General features: G+C 46.1%; 2 protein-coding genes across 2 annotated transcripts; both read right to left on the bottom strand.

The window, feature by feature from the left end:
• Window positions 1-404: 404 nt before the first annotated feature.
• Window positions 405-1,352, bottom strand: LOC123375995 (olfactory receptor 52M1-like). The gene has a single exon (XM_045027557.1). It carries the CDS (start codon window positions 1,350-1,352, stop codon window positions 405-407), a length of 948 nt encoding a protein of 315 aa, XP_044883492.1.
• Window positions 1,353-11,246: 9,894 nt separating this feature from the next.
• On the bottom strand, window positions 11,247-14,097 carry LOC123352460 (olfactory receptor 51G2-like). Its single transcript, XM_044992602.1, has 2 exons — window positions 14,030-14,097; window positions 11,247-12,460 (listed from the first exon to the last, which is right to left on the bottom strand). Exon 2 carries the CDS (start codon window positions 12,418-12,420, stop codon window positions 11,485-11,487), a length of 936 nt encoding a protein of 311 aa, XP_044848537.1. The 5' UTR covers window positions 12,421-12,460; window positions 14,030-14,097; the 3' UTR covers window positions 11,247-11,484.
• Between the last annotated feature and the right edge of the window lie 4,878 nt (window positions 14,098-18,975).

Below are 18,975 nucleotides of genomic sequence, written 5' to 3'. Positions count from 1 at the left end.
TGGTTAAAGTTGTCAGCCCTACAAAATCTGAACTGGCGCCCTTGCAGCAGGGGAAGGGGGGACATGGAGACGATCCAGTGAGTGATAGGGGAACGGGAGGAGCAAGTGACAGGGGCATAGCCTTTGGGGGGGAAGAGGCAGAGCAGGGCCTTGATGGAAGAGGTGAGGCAAGGGGTGTTGCCTTGGGGGTCAAGTTACCAGCCATTTGAAAGCTGTCAGTTCAGTGTGCTGTACACAGACCAGTTCCCCAGTTTGTCTTGCCAAGGCAGCACAGTAAGGTCAAGAGAGTGTTTAATGTCCCTCTGACCATCCAGTATGTGATCCAGGGAGCAGGGCTCAGCACCATGTCACAAGCCAGCTCTGTGAAGAGCTCGGGCTGAGAGCCAGAGCACCAGGAGAAAATTTTAGGTCCCTTTATGAGTAAAAAGCTGAAGCAGCCTGTCCCGGATCCGTTTGGTCCTCACCCCAAAAATGATGGGATTTAGCATGGGGGGTACCAGGAGGCACACATTAGCAAAGAGAACATGGAAATGCAGAGCCACATGGTGGCCAAACCGATACGTGAGGACAGAGAAGAGACCTGGGATGTAAAAGGCTAAAATGGCACAGAGGTGGGAGCCACAGGTCCCAAAAGTCTTGAGTCGGGCGTCCTTTGTGGGGAGGCTGAAGATGGCCCTGAGGATCTGGGTATAGGACACAGCTATAAAGAACATATCTAGACAGATGACCAAGTTTGCCACAGTGAGGCCATAGTAACTACTGATGCGAGTGTCAGCGCAGGCCAGATTCACCACAGCTATGTGCTCGCAGCATGTGTGGGGGATGATGTTGGTTCTGCAATATGGCCACTGCCTTGCTAGCAAGGGACAGGGCAGTGCGAGCATGCTGCCACGCAACGTCACAGCCAGGCCGATCTTGGCCACCACAGGGTTTCTCAGGGTGGTGGAATGTCTCAGGGGATCGCAGATGGCCACATAACGATCAAAAGCCATGGCCATGAAGATCCCAGACTCTGTTGCAAAGAAGCAATGAATGAAGAACATCTGGGTGAGACAGGCACTGAAATTGATCTCCCTGGAATTGAACCAGAAGATGCTCAGCATTTTGGGAATCGTGCATGTGCACAGCACGAGGTCGGTGATGGCCAGCATGCAGAGGAAATAGTACATGGGGCCATGGAGGCTCGGCTCTGTCTTCACGATGAACAGGATGATGAAGTTCCCCAAAACGGCTATGACATACATGGTGCAGAAGGGGATGGAGATCCATATCTGAGCCGCCTCCAGCCCAGGAATGCCCAGCAGGATGAAGGTGGAGGGGTTGGTGAAGTCGGTTGTGTTGGAATCTGACATGGAGTAGGGGGATAAGGTATCCAACTCGGAGGCAGATCAATGTCTCCTGCGTGTACCATATATTCCCCTGCCTTTCTGTAGGTGCCCAGGATCTATGGTGAAGGTCTCAGTACAAATGCCTGGATGGAGAGAGAATGTTAATATGAGACACTACATGCACAACTGTAAGATGTTCTCATGGATGAAACAGATTGCTCACTCTTCACACACAAAACATGCCATTTTCATTATTGAGATAAATGAATTATGAAAAATTTGACCCTACTATTGTCAATTCCATTTTTATGGCTCTACATCAGGGGCGGCTCTAGGTATTTTGCTGCCCCAAACACAGCAGGCAGGATTCCCCAGTCCCGCGGATTCGGTGGCACGCCTGCGGGAGGTCCGCCAAAGCCGCGGGACCAGCAGACCCTCTGCAGGCATGCTGCCGAAGGCAACCTGCCTGCCGCCCTTGCGGCGATCGGCAGAGCGCCCCCCGTGGCTTGCAGCCCCAGGCATATGCTTGGCGTGCTGGTGCCTGGAGCCGCCCCTGCTCTACATGCATCAATAATTCCTCCATGTTGTGTTGAGGGAAACCTAAAAAAGCACCAGCAGGAAATACAAGTGTGGATTCCAGTTATCCATCATTGTTCCTCAATGCAATGAAAGCCAGGCTAGAGAGTTCATGCTGCAGGGACTTCCCCATGCACCCGGTTGCTCAAAATCTGAGAGTGGAAAATACCCAACCCTTTGCCAAGACAGGTGCTGGGGCAAATATCCCAAATAGAACACATCCCAGGGAAAATACCTTGGCCTCACTGTTAGCAGCGCCATGAAAATACCTGCTCATTCGCACTAGTGGCCAAAACAAAGATAATGTTCGGATGGCCAAGGAATGGGATGGAGAATAACCTGCTCTGGATAAGCGCTCAGTTTTGGTCACACAAGGACATAGCAGATAGAAAGGGGCAGGCTCTGTGAATGTGGGAGGCTGCCCTATGTGGACAGACTGTAAAGTCGGTGACTGTTCATTTTAGAGAAGAAACAAGGAAGGGGACACTTGATAGAGGAGAACAAAATAAAAAAATGGAACCGATTACATGCAAATGTACAAACAAAGAAGATTTCCCAACGAGTAACCTCTAAAGACACTTAGTGCTTGAAAAGGACAAGTTATCCAAAGCTGAGGCAAATTATCAACAAATGGATTGGGAGAAAAAATTTAGACAAAAAATATAGGAATGAAAATTGGGATTTCTTTAAGAAGAAATTATTACCTAGCTACAAAGCCAAGATTCCACAGTCAAGAAAGCAGAGAACTTTGAACAAAAACCTGTTTCAATGGCAAAATACAGACAACAATTAAGGTGTGTGTGGGGGGGAAGCAACATGTAATAAAAAGAAAGGAAACTTGTTAATTTTGCAGAAAAAGTAGATGTGTTCAAGAAATATTTTTGTTCCAAAGCAGTATCAAGTGTTTCACCTGAGGTGATGAAATACTTTCCAGTGCATTAGCAGTCAAGGAGGATTTTAAACAGCATCTACAGTGCTACCTTAGAACTAGAAATAGGAGTCACAAACTCCCAGATCAACCAGACAGCTCATTCGGTATGGGACGTAGGCAATCAGGCAGCAGCAGAGACAAAGAAAAATGTCAAATAGAGGACAGTTCTGTGTTAAATGTAAACTACAGCAAAATAAAGGGACAGTTTATTAAAAATATTTGACAAGGTGAGAAAAAATGGAAAAAAAAATCTTGATACTAGATTAGTTAAAAAGAAAAAGTGGAGGAATATAATTAATGCCAGTCAACACCATGGTTTATGGAAAACATGTTTTCTCAAATAAACCCGATTTCATCCTTTAATAAGAGTACGTTTCATTGATCAGGGGAATGATGCAGGTGCAATAAACTTTGATTTCTCTGAGGCATTTGATTTAGTAGGAGAAAACATTAGGGCCTGGTCTACACTGGGTGGGGGGTCGAACGAATAGCGTAGCTGAAGTCGAACTACCTTAGTTCGACTGACTTACCCGTCCTGACGCCGCGGGATTGAAGCCGTTCGCGGTAAGATAAAAATGAACACAATGCAATAGCAGTGGAGTTAAATGGATTAAAACCCGGATAACTGACAGATTTCAGAAAGCAGTTATCAGTGGGTCATTGTCAGGGAATGGAGGTGTTTCTAGTGGTATTCTGCAGGGACTGGTTTTAGCACTGATGCTATTCAATATTTTCATCAATGATTTGGAAGGAAATAGAAAATCACTGCAGACAAAATTTGTGGATGATGCAAAGATTGGCAGATTGGTTACAGTGAGGAGAACAGGGCAGGCATATCGATTGCTGTGGAGGGTTTGGTGAGCTGTTTCCATGCAAACACAGTGTTTTAATTCAGTCAAATGTAAAATTATCCTCTCAGAACTTGGAATTCAAGCCTGACCCACAGACCAGGGCATTATATTATGAAATGCAGGGACCCTGAAAAGGATTTAGGGGTGACTGTGGAGAACCAACTCATCATGAGCTCCCAGTGTGATGCTGTGGTGGAAAGGGCTAATGCGATCTTTGGATGCATAAACAAGGGAGCAGTGAGCTGGAGCAGTGGACTGATTTTACCTCTCCATATGGAATTGATGGAACTGACTGCATGTAGTCCTGGCTTCCACATTTCTAAAAATATGTTGAAAAAATGGAAGAGAGTGCATCAAAAAACAACAACAAAAATAATTGGAAGCTGGAGAAAATGGCTCTGACAGTGAGAGTCTTAATGAGCTTCATCTATTTATCTTATCAAAAAGATGATCAAATGAAGACTATCATGGGGAGAAAACCTTGTGTACTAATGGGCTCTGAAATCTTGCAGAAAGAGGCAGAGCAAGACCCAATGGCTGGAAATAAGGTTTAGCACTGAAGGTGATTCCTGCTGGACCACACTGCAAATGGAAGTGGTGGATTCTCCAACTCCTCATCATCTGCAGATCCAGACTGGATGCTTTTCTGGAAGATCTGCTTCAGGGCTTCTCCACACTGAAAGCACTACAGCGGTGCTGCCGTAGCGCTTCATTGTAGACACTACTTACACTGACAGCAGGTGTTCTCCCATCAGCACAGGCAATCCACCTCACTGAGAGGTAGTCGCTAGGTAGATAGAAGAATTTTTCTATTGACCTCATGTTGTTAGTTTGGTATAGCTACATCTCTCAGGGGTGTGGATTATTTTTGCTGTTTCAAAAAATGAAAATGCAAAATGCAATGTTAAGTTGCATTATCAGAGGCATAGCATGCAGGTCATGAGAAGCGATATTACCACTCTACTCATAGCTCATTAGTCCTCATCTGGAGTAGGGTGTCCAGTTTTGGTTACCACTGTATACAAAGGATGTAGAGTAACTGGAGAGGATCTAGTGACAAATATAATCAGAGGGAGAGAGTACAAGCCATATGAGCAAGCTGAAGGGACCAGTTTATGTTTATTTTCTAAAAAGTAGATTAAGAGAGGACACAATAGCAGTGTTGTAATACTTAAAAGACTTCCATAAAAATGTGGAGTAAAATTGTTCTCTCTTGCCTCAAAGCTCAGGACAAGAGGCAATGGGTTCAAACTACAGCATGGCAGATTTAGATGAAATCTTTCTAATGTAAGAACAGTAGGACAAAGGAACAGGTGCCTGGGAAGGTCGTTCAATCTCCTTCGCTGGAGTTTTTCCAAAGGAAGTGGATAACTATCTATCTGGGATGACTAAGACCCAACAAATCCTGCATTTTAGCAGGGGTCAGATTAGATGACCTTTGTGGTCCCTTCTAACCCTATGGAAATATGAGTCCGTAATGTAAAATCCTAGTGTAGACCAGGTCTTTGTTAAACACAAGTCATGGAGCTCAATATGGGGGCAACTGGGTGAAATGTAATGGCCTGTGTTATACAGGAGGTCAGACTGGATGCTCTTATGGTCCCTTATGACCTTAAACCCAATTAATCTATTGATAAAGAAAGTAGATCAGACATTTATATTTACTGTGTATCTTAATATACAAACAAGGGAACATGGAACTATGTTGAAAGTCTGAACATATAACATTGAGAAAAGAAAATTGTTTGCATAATCCATATTTAGCCTGTGGAATTCCTTGCCACCCTCATTATTGGAAAGAAGAGCTTAGCTGGATGGGATTCACAAATGGATTGGCCAGTGTGGATCGTGCTGATGGCACCAACTTTAATTAAGACTTTCTGACACCTTCAATTAGGAGACCTCATTTTCAGTTGCTTATAAGTTTGCCAAACTTTAACCTTTTGGACTGAAATTTCTTACCCTGGGTGTCTGCATATGGCTGAATTGTTTTTTGAAATTTTCAAGCATAACAGTAAAGCCAATTTCATGAATTAAGTTAGAAGCGATGTCTTGCCCATGTTAAAAAATTCTTATAATTGTTCCATTGAAGATCCCAAGCATTTCCATGCTTTCCAGCAGATAAAGTCAGATAAGAGTTTTCCCCCATCCATACACCCATTAACTACCAGAGCCCTGAAATTTAAGAGGAGGATGGCAATGTCTGTGCGTTAACACACTGTTGGATCAGTTCTTACTTCAAGGGAATTTTGATTCAGTGGCGCTTGAGCAAACTATGGGCTACAGCCTCAGAATTTAGTCTTTGTATCACACATCCACTAACACCTTTCATCCTGTGCCACTGAAATGCAACCATGTTCGGGCTGGAAATCATCAGCCATGGGGACACAGCAAAGAGGGACATTCTGGCCCATGATACTGGAGCAAGCTCATGTCCGGAGGCAAGGGACCAGGTATGTTTAATGGCTGTGCAGAGTGGAAAAGACCACAGACTTACACTCTCTCTCATCTTGTCCTTGTTGCATTGGATTTGTCGAGCAGGTGAGCTCCTCAGCAAGAGATGGGTAGCTGTGAATTCTGAAACAGACGTGTCTTCCCTGGGAATCCCCCTCAGATATTCGTGTCTCACATCTGTCTCATTCCAGCATCTGCAGCAACATTGCACATTGAGAACTGACACCGGGATTTGCACTGTTATAATATAGCTCTGTGCAATCCCAGTGGGGTTCACTCAGCCTCTAGCGGAGAAGATGCATCTGGATGTTAACAGGCTGGAGACAAGCCTGTCTGCGCTTCTGTGCTGTTTATCCAGCTTTAGCAGTAAACAGTAATCAAGTGGCCTTCCCCAGGGAGATGAGAACTTTTGGGCTCTGTGCTGAGTCAGAGAGAAATTGGCTGCTCTCTGTATTTGTGTATATTGAAAAAATTATAGTTGATTAGCAAGAAAACTAGGATTAATGTTAGCTCTCCATAGGGTCTGATACCCTATACATGCCAGGGTGGCCGGGTAGACAGTAGATAGAATGACCTGGAGAAAGATGACAAAGGGGAAATATGAGCAGTTTCTGCAGGCACACAGAACTGTCTAAGGGATCAAAGATCACTAATACTCCTCAGTGTCATTTCATTGAAGGATAATGAATGGGAACATATACCCATTATACAGATAGGTAAACTGAGGGATAGGGAGACATGACTTAGCCAAGGTTGCACAGCAAATCATGACAGAACCCAAGTGTCCAGAGTTCCCTGCCTGTAACCACAGTCTCTCTGTCAGTAACTGAGCACATGACAAGAGGGAAATGGACTCATGGTCTAGCAGGGCCTCTGCATTGTGCTGTTTTGATAGACTTCCCTTGTGTGCAGCCTGGAAGTGGAGCACTGCTCAGCTCTTGGGCATAGAATATTAGGGTTGGAAGGGACCTGAAGAGGTCATTTAATCCAACCTGCTGCTCAAAGCAGGACCACTCCCCAGACAGATTTTTACCCCAGTTCCCTAAATGGCCCCCTCAAGGATTGAACCCACAACCCTAGGTTTAGCAGGTCAATGCTCAAACCACTGAGCTACCCTTCCCCTCCATCACATAGTGAGGCCATGACAAGCTGTAATCCAGGTCTTCCACTTACACAGCCATACACTGACAGGGATCCACCCAGCTGCAGTTACATGAATACTTTCGCTAGTCGCTCATAAACCAGCAACAGTGGGATTCCAGCCAGTTCCCCCCCAGCTCTCCAGCCTACGACCCAGAGCTGTATCATATTGTCCTGGTCAGAAGCTTGACTAGTGTAAGTTTATAACCCAGCATGCCCCTCCCTCAATGTGGAAAGGGCAATGCACCAGTCCCTCTTCCTGAGACCCTGAGAGCTTTGGCTTCCTTGACCATGGGATGCTGTTCAAGGAAGAAGGACTGCTAAGCAGAGATGGGGAACACCTATCAAGGAAGAGGAAGAGCATATTTGTAAACATACTGGCTAATCTAGTGAGGAGGGCTTTAAACTAGGTTTGAAGGAGGCAGGAGACCAAAGCCCACATAGCTAAGAAGGAGTTGGCTTTTAGCTCATGCAGTAGAGGTTCATGTACTAAGCTCCAGAAGCCCGAGGTTTGATCCCGCCCGCTGACGACTGGAGTCTGTCTGCATTACACTTAGAGACTGTGATCGAGTCACGCCATAAGCTTCTCTTCTTTAAGCTTCTTCAGTTTATCACTATAAGGCTGTTTTTCTAACTCTTTATTCATTCTCGTGGCTCTTCTCTGACCCCTCTTGAATTTAACAATTTATAAACCTACTTCTTCAACTGTAGACACCAGAAGAGCACATAGGATTCCAGCAGTGCTCGCACCAGTACAAATAAAGAGGTAAAATAACCTCTCTACTCCTACTCGAGATTCCCCTAGTTGTAAATCCCACATTGCACTAGTTTTTCGGCCATAGCCTTGACCTGGGAGTTCATGTTCAGCTGATTATGTCCCTCAAGTCTTTTTCAGAGCCATTGCTTCCCAGGATTGGGTCCTTCATCTGGTAAGGATTGCCTGCATCCCTTATGTAAACCTCTACACTGAGCAGGTATAAAAACACATATTGCTGAGGCACAAAGGGATTAAGTGAGTTAGCCAAGGTCACAGAAGAAGTCTGTGGAAGAGCCTGGAACTGAAGCCAGTTCTTCGGAGTCCGAGACTAGCACGTTAACAACTGAACCAGCCTCCTTCTCTGGGGCTAGACATTGAGGAGGGAGCAGCTGGCAGCTCAGCATGCTGAGATTACCAGAAACTCAGGGAATTAAACTCCTGTGACATCACTACACAGGAGCCCAAGAACAATTCCTTTTCCAGACGATAATGCTGAGTCCTGCTTTCTGCTGAATCGATTCATGGACAAATCCATTGGCCAGGGCATGGAGCGGGGGGGAGGGGTGTGTCACAGTGAACAAGCAACTACACATGAGCTCCCAGTGTGACACAAAATGGGCTAATGTGATCCATAGGGACATAGGCCTGGAAGGGACCTCCTGGGCAAATGAGCCGAGACCGCTGCTATGGCTGACGACCCTGACATATTGTCTGGTGCATATAGCCATCAAACCCCACTTTAAAATGACCTGTGGTGTTGCCTCCCTATACTCCTCTTGGGAAGCTGTTCAAGAGCCTTCCCCCTTGGACAGTCAGAAACTTCTTTCTCCTTTCCAGCCTCAGTTTACTCCTGGTCAGTTTTTCCCTGTTTGTTCTTGTGCCAACACTTTCCTTTAGCTTCAGGAGCTTGTCTTCCTCCCTGGTGTTTACTCCCAAGATGTACTTATGGAACAATATGATCCCTGCTCAACCTGCCTTGTGTTAGACCAGCCAAGCTCTTCAAGTCTCCTTGTAAGACAGGCCCTCCGTGGCCTTGACCATATTAGGAGCCCTTCTCTGCACCTGTTCCAGCCTGAATTCTTCTTTCTGGAATAGGAGTGACCAGGATTTTACATAGTTTGCCAGAGGAGGTCTCACCAGTGCCTGGTATAATGATATTAGCACTTCCCTATCTCTCCTGACACATTCTAGGATCTTATTTGCCTTGTTCAGAGCTGCATCATATTGGTGGCTCACAGTCATCCTGGGACTGAGTAATACACCCATCTGAGTGGTGACAGGCCTGGCTGCATTCTCTGCTGTGGCAGCCCTACGTTGTAGAACATGGGGATGGCAAGGAGCCAGTTACAGAGGTTTGACTCACTGGCCTGTTCTCCCCATGCCTCAGTGGAATTTAGAGCAGCTTGAGGGCTGAGCTGACCTCTGCCCATTGGTAACAGCTTCCAAGAGCACAGCACACTCTGGCCAAGTCCCTGCACATGGGTGTCATCGCAAAGTGCCCCAAGGCATCCATGCAGATACTCTGTCCTTAATATATGGAGATATACCTATCTCATAAAACTGGAAGGAACCCCGAAAGATTATTGCATTGAGCCCCCTGCCTTCACTAGGAGGACCAAGTACTGATTTTGCCCCAGCTCCCTAAGTGGCCCCCTCAAAGATTGAACTCATAACCTTGAGATTAGCAGGCCAATGCTAAAAATGCTGACCTATCCCTCCCTCTTGAGCTCCTGGGAGTCTCTAGACTTGCACTGAGAGCAGAAAGATGTTTTGTTAAATGTCATCTAGTCTCCTGTTCTTTTTCCTTTCAAGACAGAAAGTTCAAAACTCCCTAGACCTGCCCAATATATTTTGTCAACTGCCAAGTCCTTGCAATGACTTACACTGGAATATTTAAAACAAGATCCCCCTTTGTGGTGTCACATGAATTCAGTCTTCTCTTAAACCCAGGCTGTACTACCCTCTGTCTCTGTCCTCCTCCTTTACTCAGCAGCCCACCACCACCCTGCTTCCAGGTATCAGTACTGGCTCAGGCTTGCCGTGACACCTCTTCCTCTACGTCCTCCAAGGGTCCGCCTCTCAGGGAGGCATGAGCCTAGGGTGACCAGACAGCAAGTGTGAAAAGTCGGGACAGGGGGTGGGGGGTAATAGGACCCCCTATATAAGAAAAAGACTCAACAATCGGGACAGTCCCTATAAAATTGAGACATCTGGTCACCCTACATGAGCCAGGCCATGGGACGAGCTACCCCAGGAGCCCAGCTTACTGTGGGGAGCACCGAACGCTACATCTTCCCTGGGTTCTACATCCTGGGGGGCAGGGACACAGGCTGGGGTCTTCTCTTGAGCCCCCCAGCTCCCTGCCCAGGGCAGATGGAGGATCTGGGGCTCCTCACAGTGGATCTGGGTCCCTAGGCAGCTCTTGCCACAGCCTGGCTCTGGCTTCTGGGTGGAGCCTTGGGAAATGAGGAGGAGGAGTAGGTGGGGTCTTGGGGGAAGGGTCACAGAGGGAATGGGTCTCCTGCATGTATCACACTTTAGCCTTTTGAAAAGATGGTCACTCTACAGTGAATGGGCTCGGCGGGGATAGCAGGTAGCTGGGCCTCTGTGGGGGAGCTGAGGCCTGTTTCCACCCCTCTGCAAGCAGCTGGGGCAGCACAAATGAAGGGGCTGGGGAGGGAACCTGGGCCTGTCTCTCTCGCCAGGACAGCTGTGTATCAGACCCTCCCTCACACAGGAAGCACTGCTCTGCCTCAGGGCCACTATGATAGATGGGGGTAGGCTTAGCAGGTGTGCGGTGTGCAGAGCCACCAACAGGGGAGGGGCTGCCTGAATGGCTTCTCTTGGGGTTCCTGCGCTAATCATGGCTCTGACACGACTCAGTCACAAGCACCTGCCTGAGGGCATGGGGGAAGGGTGGGTGTCTGTGCCCCTTGAATAGCCCCTGTCCCCAGCTGGTGCAGCCCCCATGGATCACGCAGCACCCAGAGTACTCGGGAAGGGTCAGGACTGTGGCTGCACAACAGCTCTGCAGCTTTTTTAATGGCCCATAGATGTTTAACCAGAGACAGGACAGTGACACACGAGATGTAACGAGAAACAACATTCACATCCCTTCTCTTTATTAACTGTATCAACAGGAATTCTGAGGTCAGAGCAGCCACTGATACGGTTCTTTATGGGCCAACATCCCACCGGTCCCCTGGCTCTCAATGAACACAGTCACTCTGTAAATGCAGCTGCCTGACTTGGTCTCCTTCCCTCAGTGCGCTGTCCTCTTTCATCAGCCCCTCTCCCGTTGCTCCAGGCCTGAGATGCTCTTTCTCTACAGAGTGGAGATCAGTAGCTCATGTTGTCTTGAATGTAAGTGTCGAGGATGGAACAGGTGGCCCATGTTTTTCATTTCTGGTGGCACCAACGTTGGAGCCAGTTGATGGAACTGACTCTTCACTTGACGAACACCCTGATTATCCTCACACGAAGGTGTTTGCTTTTCACACTGTACACGATTGGATTTATTAGGGGTGGGGCCAGCAGGGAGATGTAGCCCAGCAGAATCTGAAGTAACGGAAAAGAGCCCTTCCCAAATCTGTGTATCACAGACAAGCCAATCGCTGGTGTGTAGAAGAGCAGGACGGCGCAGATGTGGGAGATGCAGGTGTTGAGGGCCCTGAGACACTCCGCATGAGACGCAATGCTCAGCACTGTTTTGAGAATCATCACATAAGAGAGAAAGATGAGCAACGAGTCCAACCCCATTGTTAAAAGATTAGTAAACAAGCCATAGATGCTATTGACTCTGATATCCGAACAGGCCATCGTCATGACCTCCTCGTGCAGACAGTAGGAATGGGAGAGGACATTGGCTTTACAGTATTGGAACCATTTCAGGAGAAAGGGGAGTGGGATTATTATGGCCACCCCTCTTAGCAGAAAGGCCAGTCCCATCTCTGCTATTCTCAGCAGGGTTAAGATGGAAGCATATCTCAGTGGGTTACAGATTGCGATGAAGCGGTCAAAGGCCATTAACAAGAGTACGGAGGATTCAATGCATTGAAATGAGTGGATGAAGAACAGCTGGGCAAAACAGGCATTGAGGCTGATCTCCCTACAGTTAAACAAGTATATGCCCAGTATCGTCGGCATGGTGGATATCGATAAGCCAAAATCTGTGACGGCCAACATTGAAAGGAAAATGTACATGGGCTCATGGAGGTTTTGATCTGTTTTTATAATGAACAGAATGACTGAATTGCCTACTATTGAAATAACATACATGAAACAGAAGGGGATAGAGATCCAGAGATGGATGTCTTCCAGCCCAGGTATCCCGGTGAGAAGGAACACTGCAGAGTTGATTTTGGTGTAATTGGCAGTTGACATAATATATTCAGCAGGTCTAGGGAGTTTTGAGCTTTTCTTCCTGAAAATATAAAGAACAGGAGACTAGATGACATTTAATAAGACATCTTTCTCCTCTCAGTCTAGAGACTCCCAGGAGCTCAAGCTAGATCAGCAAAAACATACTCTTGGATTTACACCATTGATAGGAAGATAGGCATTGCCAGAGTGTATCACACCTAAAGTCCATCTAGCCCTGTATCCAATGGGCAGTTCCAGATGCTTCACAGGAAGGTAGAAGAAGCCATGCAATGGGCAGCTGTGAGATAACCTGCTCCCAGGGAAAGTTTCCCCCTGACACCCACTAGTTAGACATATGTTGTGATGTAAATCAGGAAGGTTTAGAGCCCTTCCAAGTCTTTTTTTTTTAAATCCTTACTGATGTATTTGGATTTTCTAGTTACCCATATAAACATCCAGTCCCTCTTTGAATCCTGCTAAGCTTTTAGCCCCATTGATATCTTGTGGCTGGGAGTTCCTCAGCCTACTTGAACACTGTGTGATTTTACAATTGTGACCTTCCCTTGGACACCTTTTCAGGCAAGGAGTTAATGGAACAAGCAACATTGCTAATAGTGTTTGGAGCACTTTTGAAATACTTTCCAAAGCAAAAGCCATTAACCAGTAAAGTTACCACTGCTCCTTCTTGTACAGATTCCAACAACTCTGCTGCTGGCTTTCAACATACAGACATGTCATGAAAGCTTGGTTAGTAATATTTGTATTACAATGAATACTTTTGGCATAACATTTACGCATCTGTACTTTAATACACACGTGTCAACCACATGTGCTGGACCTATGTGGACCTGCTCGGCAAGCACAGTTGACCCACGGTGTACTGGAGCCCAAGGCCCCATCTGAGGGTGGGAGGATCATGGAATTTCACTCTATAAGAGAGAAGGCTAGGAGGCCTGATATCTGACACTCAGAAACCAGAGCGGGGGCAGGCATGCAGGTAGCCCTCTAACTCACCAGGGTATCTACATGGAAGAGGGGCTGGAGCCCTCAGCCAGTCAGGAAATATAAATATGCCTTATCGGACCTGTTACGACAAAGCAACGCAGCTCTGAATTCCTGCCTTCACAATCGAGCCAGAGAATAAAACCTTTCTAAATGCATTTATTGATTACATTTCCAGGGGCAAATAAACCTGAAGCGATTTCGGAACCAGTCATTGACATTATTTGTGGTCTCCTCTCACTGAGTCCCTGGCATGATCAGGCCCAGAGCACACTGCACCTCTAGAAAGGGGACCCCTTGAGAAATCCTGACTCCTGGCATTGGGGTTTTAACACTCTGAGCTCCAGGGGCGATGCCAGGGACTGGTGCACCAAGCGGGTGCCTGGGGTGGCAAGCCGTGTGGGGCGGCCTGCTGGTTGCAGTGAGGGTGGCAGTCAGGCGGCCTTCTGCGGGAGGTCCATGGGTTCCACGGTAATTCTGCCCACCGAAGGCGCGGGACCAGTGGACCTCCCGCAGGTGCACCGCTGAAAGCCACCTGTCTGCCGTCCTTGGGGCGGCAAAATACATAGAGCCTCCCCTGCCGAGCTTGATTTGAATCCCAGATTTTTGTGTAGCTTGAATAACCCACCTTGGATCATGGGCAGATGTAGGGGAGGGGTTCCAAAGTTACGTAGCCCTGCCTGCCCTCCAGCCTCTGTCACTGAGTCACCCCGACAGCCCAGCCGAGTCCTCTGCTGCAGCACAGAACATCTGTGAATGGGAACAGCTCGCAGCCTTTCCCTTTCACTGCACATTTTAAAGATAGTGAAACCTGCCAACGTACCAAGTTCCTCATGGAAGGGGAGCCGCTGACACCCTAAAGAAGTTTTCACCCTAAAGGAAAAGGAGTCTTTCAAGGTTGCACAGGCAGCAGGCAGTATCTGTTCAGATACGGAGGAAACTGTCTTTATGAAGCATGTCTGCACATTCCCTTGGGGGCTACTTGGCCGTCAGGGAACCTCAGCTGTTTGGCTTAGGGCAAACCAGCTTTAACCCCTGTGACAGCCAATGGCAAACTGCAGGAAGTCAAATCACAGGGATGCCTGGTGATCCTACACAACTGGCCTGCAGTGCCAGCCCTGCTGCAGGCTCTATTCCTGGAATCCGGGCTTGTCATCCCTGTTCGTAGGGTTCTGATTAGTGACATGGCTACCTTGGGGGCAGCTGAGTAGTAACAATGATGCTGTCACAGCTGTGATCTTGCTGAAAATAATAATGATAATAATAACAAAACAACAAAACAGCAACAACATAGGAGGAGATTTCTCCCCAGCAGCCCTGTTGTCTCTATTTCAAACCCAGGGGATAACCCAGGGAAGGAAGATTCCAAAGGGTTCCCTACATGAAAATTTCCCTTGATCATTTTGGTAGGGGAGGGCCCTTCCCTTCTCCATGAGTAAATTTCTATGTATGGATCCTTGTGCAATCTCCCTTCCCTGCCCTGTATGCTGTTTTTGCAATGCAGGAAAGGTGGCTGCCAGGGAGAAATCTGGTCAAATATTGACCCCCTCAAAGAATTCTAGTGGATTGTTGAGGCATGATTTCCTTTTACAAAAACCCTGTTAACTCTTCACCAACAAATTATGTTCATCTCTGGGTCTGACAATTTTGTTCTTTACTATAGTTTCAACCAGTTTTGATGGCACTGAAATCAGGCTTACCAGCCTGTAATTGCCACGATCACCTATTGAGCCCTTTTAAAAATATTGGCATCACATTAGTTATCCTCCAGAAGCTGACTTAAATGATATGTTACAGACAACAGCTAGTAGTTCTGCAATTTCATATTTGAGTTTCTACAGAACTCTTGGGTGAATGCCGTCTGGTGACTTATTTCTATTTAATTTATCAATTTGCTCCAAAAGCTCCTCTAAAGACACCTCAACCTGGGAAAGATCCTCAGATTTCTCACCTAAAAGATTGGTGAGGCATGATTTGCCTTTGAGAAGCTGTGTTGAGTCTTCCCCAACATAATGTGTTCATCTTTGTTTTTGACAACCAATTAGCCTGGTACTGAAATTAGGCTTTCTGGCCTGTATTGCCAGGATCACCTCTGAAGCATGTTTTAACAATCAGCATCACATTAGCTATTTGCCAGTCATCTGCTAAAGAGGCTGGTTTAAACCATAGGTCACAAAGCACAGCTTGTAGTTCTGCAATCTGCTTTTTGAGTTTCTTCTGAACTCTTGAGTTCATCCCATCTGGTCCTGGTAACTTAATGCTGTTTAATTTATCAGTTTGTTCCAAAACATCCTCTACTGACACCTCAACCTGGGATAGTTCCTGACATCTGTCACCCAAACAGAATGGCTCACATATGAGAATATCCCTCACATCCTCTACTGTGAACACCAAGGCAAAGAATTCATTTAGTCTCATATTCTTTGATGGCTCCTTTAGCAGGTCAATCATCCAGTGGCCTCACTGATTGTTTAACAGGCTTACTGCTTCTCTTTGACTCCTGCTAAGCTCTTGGCCTCATTGATATCTTGTGGCTGGGAGTTCCACAGCCTGCTTGAGCACTGTGTGATTTTAGAATTCTGCCATTCCCACAGAAACCCTTTTTGGCCCTCCACTTGTGAGTGTGGTCCGTTGTATGATGACATGTAGGTAAACCCGTGGCAACTGCATGGTGAAAACTGTCAGTGTATTTATCTGTCTTGCACAGAAGCTGTTTATAAATGTGTTTCATTGCCTCATTATAAATATATATTATTTTCTCCGCTCCTGAGAGTCCAAATTATGCCACTGCCTCATCCCACTTCATGGGATAAATTTTTATGGCTAGGTGCTTAGTTCAATAACATTGACTTCAACTACATCACTCCAGATTCACATATATAAATCCAATCAGAACCAGGCTCCCTTATTTTTCCCTTACCAAATGCTCCTGGTGATATACTCTGACCCCCAAGAATCCCTCCAAGAGAAGCTGAAGTGCTTTTCCTTTCCAGCGTTGACTGAATCCAGAGAATTTGATCATCCTACAGGCTTCTCTTCATCCTCACAAGTCCTGCATTATTTCCCCATGCAAGGGACTGTAGATAGCTGGCAAGTTAGAAGCTAACATAGACAATTACTTCTGCTGGGCGGGAGAGGGGTTGGCATCACAAATGGGTGAATAGTGCAAACACTAGGTTTGCACGAATATCCACTTGAGTGTGCAAGTTACTTCAGCCATCTCGTATAACAGGTAATAGGCGTAAATTACATACAACCACTATTGCATTCCCCTTTCCTGCACCTCAGCTCTAGTCTTTGCTGAAACACAAACCAGCGGTTCTGTTCTCTCATGCCTATTTGGAAAGCCTTGCACAGGTATAACACAGGGATTGGGTTCATGGCTCTGAATGTAAGTGTTAGAAACAGCTACTGGTCAGTTACCAGAGGACAGTATCATACAACTGTTCACTTAAGAAAAGAATTAATAGCACAAACCTATTGCAAACAATATGTGGAGAACTTCTGAAATACTTTCTAAAGCAAAAGCCATTAAGCAGTAAAGTTACCACTGCTCCTTCCTGTAGAGATTTCTAGAACTCTGTTGCTGGCTTTCGATATATAGGTATGTCCTGAAAGTTTGTTTTTTAATATTTGTATAGGATGAAATTGAATAGTGAAAAGTGCAAGGTCATGCATTTAGGGATTAATAACAAGAATTTTTGTTATAAGCTGGGGACACATCATTTGGAAGTAACAGAGGAGGAGAAGGACCTCGGGGTATTGGTTGATCACAGGACGACTATGAGATGCCAATGTGATATGGCCGTGAAAAAAGCTAATGCGGTTTTGGGATGCATCAGGCGAGGTATTTCCAGTAGAGATAAGGAGGTGTTAGTACCGTTATACAAGGCACTGGTGAGACCTCATCTGGAATACTGTGTGCAGTTCTCCCATGTTTAAGAAGGATGAATTCAAACTGGAACAGGCACAGAGAAGGGCTACTAGGATGATCCAAGGAATGGAAAACCTGTCTTATGAAAGGAGACTCAAAGAGCTTGGCTTGTTTAGCCTAACCAAAAGAAGGTTGAGGGGGGATATGATTGCTCTCTATAAATATATCAGAGGGATAAATACCAGGAAGGGAGAGGAATTATTTAAGCTCAGTACCAAGGTGGACACAAGAACAAATAGATATAAACTGGACACTAGGAAATTTCGACTTGAAATTAGATAGTTTCTATCCATCAGAGAAGTGAAGTTCTGGAACAGCCTTCCAAGGGGAGCAGTGGGGGCAAAAGACATATCTGGCTTCAAGACTAAGCTTGATAAGTTTATGGAGGGGATGGTATGATGGGATAGCCTAATTTTGGCAATTAATTGATCTTTGACTATTAGCAGTAAATATGCTCACTGGCCTGCGATGGGATGTTATATTGGGATGGGATGTGAGTTACTACAGAGAATTCTTTCCTGGGTGTCTGGCTGGTGAGTCTTGCCCACATGCTCAGGGTTTAGCTGATAACCATATTTGGAGTCGGGAAGGAATTTTCCTCCAGGGCAGATTGGCAGAGGCCCTGGTGGGGGTTTCACCTTCCTCTGCAGCATGGGGCATGGGTCACTTGCTGGAGGATTCTCTGCAGCTTGAGGTCTTCAAACCACAATTTGAGGACTTCAATAGCTCAGACATAGGTTAGGGGTGTGATACCGGAGTGGGTGGGTGCGATTCTATGGTCTGTGCTGTGCAGGACGTCAGATTAGATTATCATAATGGTCCTTTTTGACCTTAAAGTCTATGATTATATGTATTACAATGGAAAGTTTTGACATAACATTTTCACATCTACATTTAGGTACACACATGTCAACCCAATATTTTCCCTCTCATCTTCTTTCATTGCTCATGAAATGCGTGAGGGGTCAGTATCTGAACAAGGTGAAGCCCAGCAGGTCTCTGTCCAGCCAGGCAACACTTTCCAGATCCTTTGTTCTCTGAAAGGACATCCTGATTCTACCTCTTACTACTGAGCTGCAGGAGGGACACAGAACTCATTCATCAAAGAGTGATGTGCTAATGACAGCCTTCATCAAAAATGAGTGTTGGGAAGAGTTCAGATTCTCCACCCAGTGCCTCAAATTGTCCTTATAAGGCAAACGGAGCTGAAATCTCTGTTAGGCACTTAGCTGTGGCCCAAATTATTGCATCGTCCGAGCGCCTCACAATCTGTAACATGTTTATTAGTACAACACCCTGTGCAGCAGGGCCGTGCTACTAACACCACTGGGCAGATCTGAAGGCCAGAAGGCACCATTGTGATCACTTAGTTCGACCACCTGTAGAACACAGGCCAGAGACCTGTTCCACAATAACTCCTAGAGCAGAGTTAGAACAACCTCCTGCCTTGATTTAACAATTGTCAGTGATGGAGAATCAACCACAGCCCTTTGTAAATTGTTTCAATGGTCAATTTCCATCAGTATTAAAGAATTTCACCTTAGTTCCAGTCTGAATTTGTCTTGCTTTAGCTTCCAACCATTGGAGTGTGTTGTAACTTTCTCTGCTAGATGGAAGGGCTCATTGTTCAATGTTTGTTG

This window comes from Mauremys mutica, chromosome 1 (assembly GCF_020497125.1).
Source record: "Mauremys mutica isolate MM-2020 ecotype Southern chromosome 1, ASM2049712v1, whole genome shotgun sequence".
NCBI classification, from domain to species: Eukaryota; Metazoa; Chordata; order Testudines; family Geoemydidae; genus Mauremys; species Mauremys mutica.
Note: the sequence above shows the minus strand (reverse complement) of the source record. Positions and strands in the feature narration are given on the sequence as shown.

Excerpts from the sequence above, each read along its gene's own strand:
- LOC123375995 (XM_045027557.1), bottom strand. The coding sequence starts at position 1,352 with ATGTCAGATTCCAACACAACCGACTTCACCAACCCCTCCACCTTCATC.
- LOC123352460 (XM_044992602.1), bottom strand. The coding sequence starts at position 12,420 with ATGTCAACTGCCAATTACACCAAAATCAACTCTGCAGTGTTCCTTCTC.